The 2326-nt window shown below is 59.0% G+C and overlaps 1 protein-coding gene across 3 annotated transcripts in view; it reads right to left on the bottom strand.

The window, feature by feature from the left end:
- Window positions 1-362: 362 nt before the first annotated feature.
- The window catches only part of DHRS3 (dehydrogenase/reductase 3), a 45314-nt gene continuing 43350 nt past the window's right edge, over window positions 363-2326 (bottom strand). For all 3 annotated transcript variants that reach the window (XM_004705171.3, XM_045299150.1, XM_045299149.1), the window contains exon 6: window positions 363-863. In XM_004705171.3, coding sequence (XP_004705228.1) covers window positions 779-863 — 85 coding nt within the window. In that variant the 3' untranslated portion in view covers window positions 363-778. The remainder of the gene's footprint in view (window positions 864-2326) is intronic.

Below are 2326 nucleotides of genomic sequence, written 5' to 3'. Positions count from 1 at the left end.
GCTGTCTGGTGGGACCACTGATAGCTAAAAGTGGGATGGGCGCTCAGTAAAGACTGGTGGGGTGGCTGGCGGGGCTGAGGGCGGGCAGACTCGTTCGTGATGGTCATAGCAGGGAAACAGGATGAGGATGGCCACCCCATGACTGCTGGGAGGGGCTCGGCAGAGCCAGGGACGACGAGTCAGGAGCCTCCTACCATCCCCAAGTGCCAGTGTCTCTCCTGACCTCTGCCCCCTCCCTCCCTCTCCTTCCTTTCTGCTCCTGGCACTCTGGTTAGGCCAATCCTCTCTCATGGGACGGGGCTTTGTGGTTGGAATTGGCATCCTCCCAGTGCCCGCGAAGCTCAGGGTTTTGAAGAAGAAACTCACAAACCCAACGCTCTTTATTTTCCATTCCTGCTGCTCAGCCAGCCCGTGGAAGCCGAACATGAGTGGATGGCGGGGGTGTAGGAGGGCCCTCCGGGGACAGCTCCTCCCAGAAAAAGTCTGTGCACACTGCCGAGGCTGGTTAGGCTGCAGAAGCGACTGGACAATACACTCTACCGAACTGGACATGTACAAAGGCATCCAGGTGGCGGCTGGCTGCTTGGCTGCCTCCCCACCAGGGCCAGAGAGACACCTGTGCAAAGGTCCTGGGGCAGGCCTGGGAGACGGCCGGGTCCTCCTTCTGGGCAGGCGCAGTCCTGGCCACCCAGCAGAAACGTGCTGTGCTGACAAACCTGCGGTGGGTGCAGTGGCCCCTCGGGTCCATGGCTCTTCCAGTGCTTGCTGCATCCTGCACCTATGTTCGTCCTTTAAATGTGTTCATGCAGGTGTATGTTCCTGAGAATCTGTGGATCTCCTCCAGGGCAGCCTGGGGGAGTATGCTGGGGACGAGAGGGAGGAAGAGAGATGGTCAGCAGGAGGGCAGCAGGCCAGGGAGAGGGCAGTGGAGAGGGCAGTGGAGCGATGGTTCCCATCAGTGCTCCCCACACCTTCCTTCTCCAAGTCACACACCAGCTTCCTCCCACAAGCACCGAGGCTGGCCCCCACTGTGGCATGCAGAAGGGCTTATCAAATAAGTGGAAAGGCAGCTGCTCACAAGGTGAAGGGAGGTAGGCCCAGACACCCAGTGCTATGTTCTTAGCGCTTTAGGGCCCCAAAGTATGTCTGAGATCAAGCCAACTCCAACTTCCACTTATTCAGCAACCATTTCCTGTGTGGGACTGTGCAGCTGGGGTCACTTCCTTCAGAGATGCTCCCACATCCCCCCGACCCCCCGACTTCTGCTCTGTGCACCCAGTTGCTGTGCTTCCCCATCACGCCCTGCCTTGTTTTTGTCTGTTTATCTGTCCAGGCTCTGGGCGTCTGTGGGCAGCTGTTCCCTCTCTGACCCTGGACCCTGATACAGGGCCTGCCGCCCCAGGCCCTCATGCGTGCTGAGCGAAACTGAAGGCCCATGGCCTATCCTGGGTGGACGATGGACAAGGGGAACTGTTAGTGGGATGTTCTGGAAGGTGCTACTAGGCATGTAGGGCGGCACTTGAGTTGAGCCTCCCAGGGCTCCTTTGAGGAGCGTGAGGAGGGGGCATAGTGCTGGGTATGAGATGGGGACGATCTTGCTCCCTTGGGGTCACGACCGGAAATGCAGGCTGGGGTCTTCCTGGCGAGATGACTGAGAGGCTCTTGGCAAACTCGTATTTATCTAGGCTGTTTTCAAAGGTTTCTCGGCAGCTCCCTTGATGGAGCTGGATGGAGGGTGACACCCGGTCCTCAGAGAGGCCTCCGAACAGCCTTCACCATGGACTGAGGGTCCCCTCTCCCAGCCCTCTGCCGTGTGTCTGCAAAAGGGCTTCAAGCTTGGAGGAGAGAGACCCAAAGGATGCGTTCCCTCTGTTCCAGAGTTTCCTGGGTCTGCTGACCGCTGGAACAGCTCCTCACGGTGTCCTGAGTGGTCAGAGGGGAGGCTGGACTCCTTGGGAGCTAACATCTGATACGAGCAGGGGCCAGCCTGGCCCGCAGGCACTTCACTTCCTGGGAAAGCCCTCCAGGCCAAAGCGTTCACTAATGGGTAGCCAAGGCCAAGGCCTGCAGATGGACAGAGGCTCAGAGGAGCCAAGAGCCCATGGTCATGCGGCGTCTCCCGGACCTAGCTCTCAGAGGCCTGGGCGGTGCCAACAACGAACATGCTTGTTTGCTAACCACAAGGTTAGGGGTCTGAGTCCACCCAGAGGCATCTAGGAAGAAAGGCCTGGAGATCTACTTCTGAGGAACCAGACACGGAAAGCCCCCGGGAGCCCAGCTCCACACACACACACACACACACACACACACACACACACACACCGGC

The sequence above is a fragment of the Echinops telfairi genome, unplaced genomic scaffold (assembly GCF_000313985.2).
Source record: "Echinops telfairi isolate 266 unplaced genomic scaffold, ASM31398v2 ScPeMD7_7457;HRSCAF=8495, whole genome shotgun sequence".
In the NCBI taxonomy this organism is placed as follows: Eukaryota; Metazoa; Chordata; class Mammalia; order Afrosoricida; family Tenrecidae; genus Echinops; species Echinops telfairi.
The sequence above is the reverse complement of the archived record's forward strand: the minus strand, read 5'-3'. Positions and strand labels throughout refer to the sequence as shown.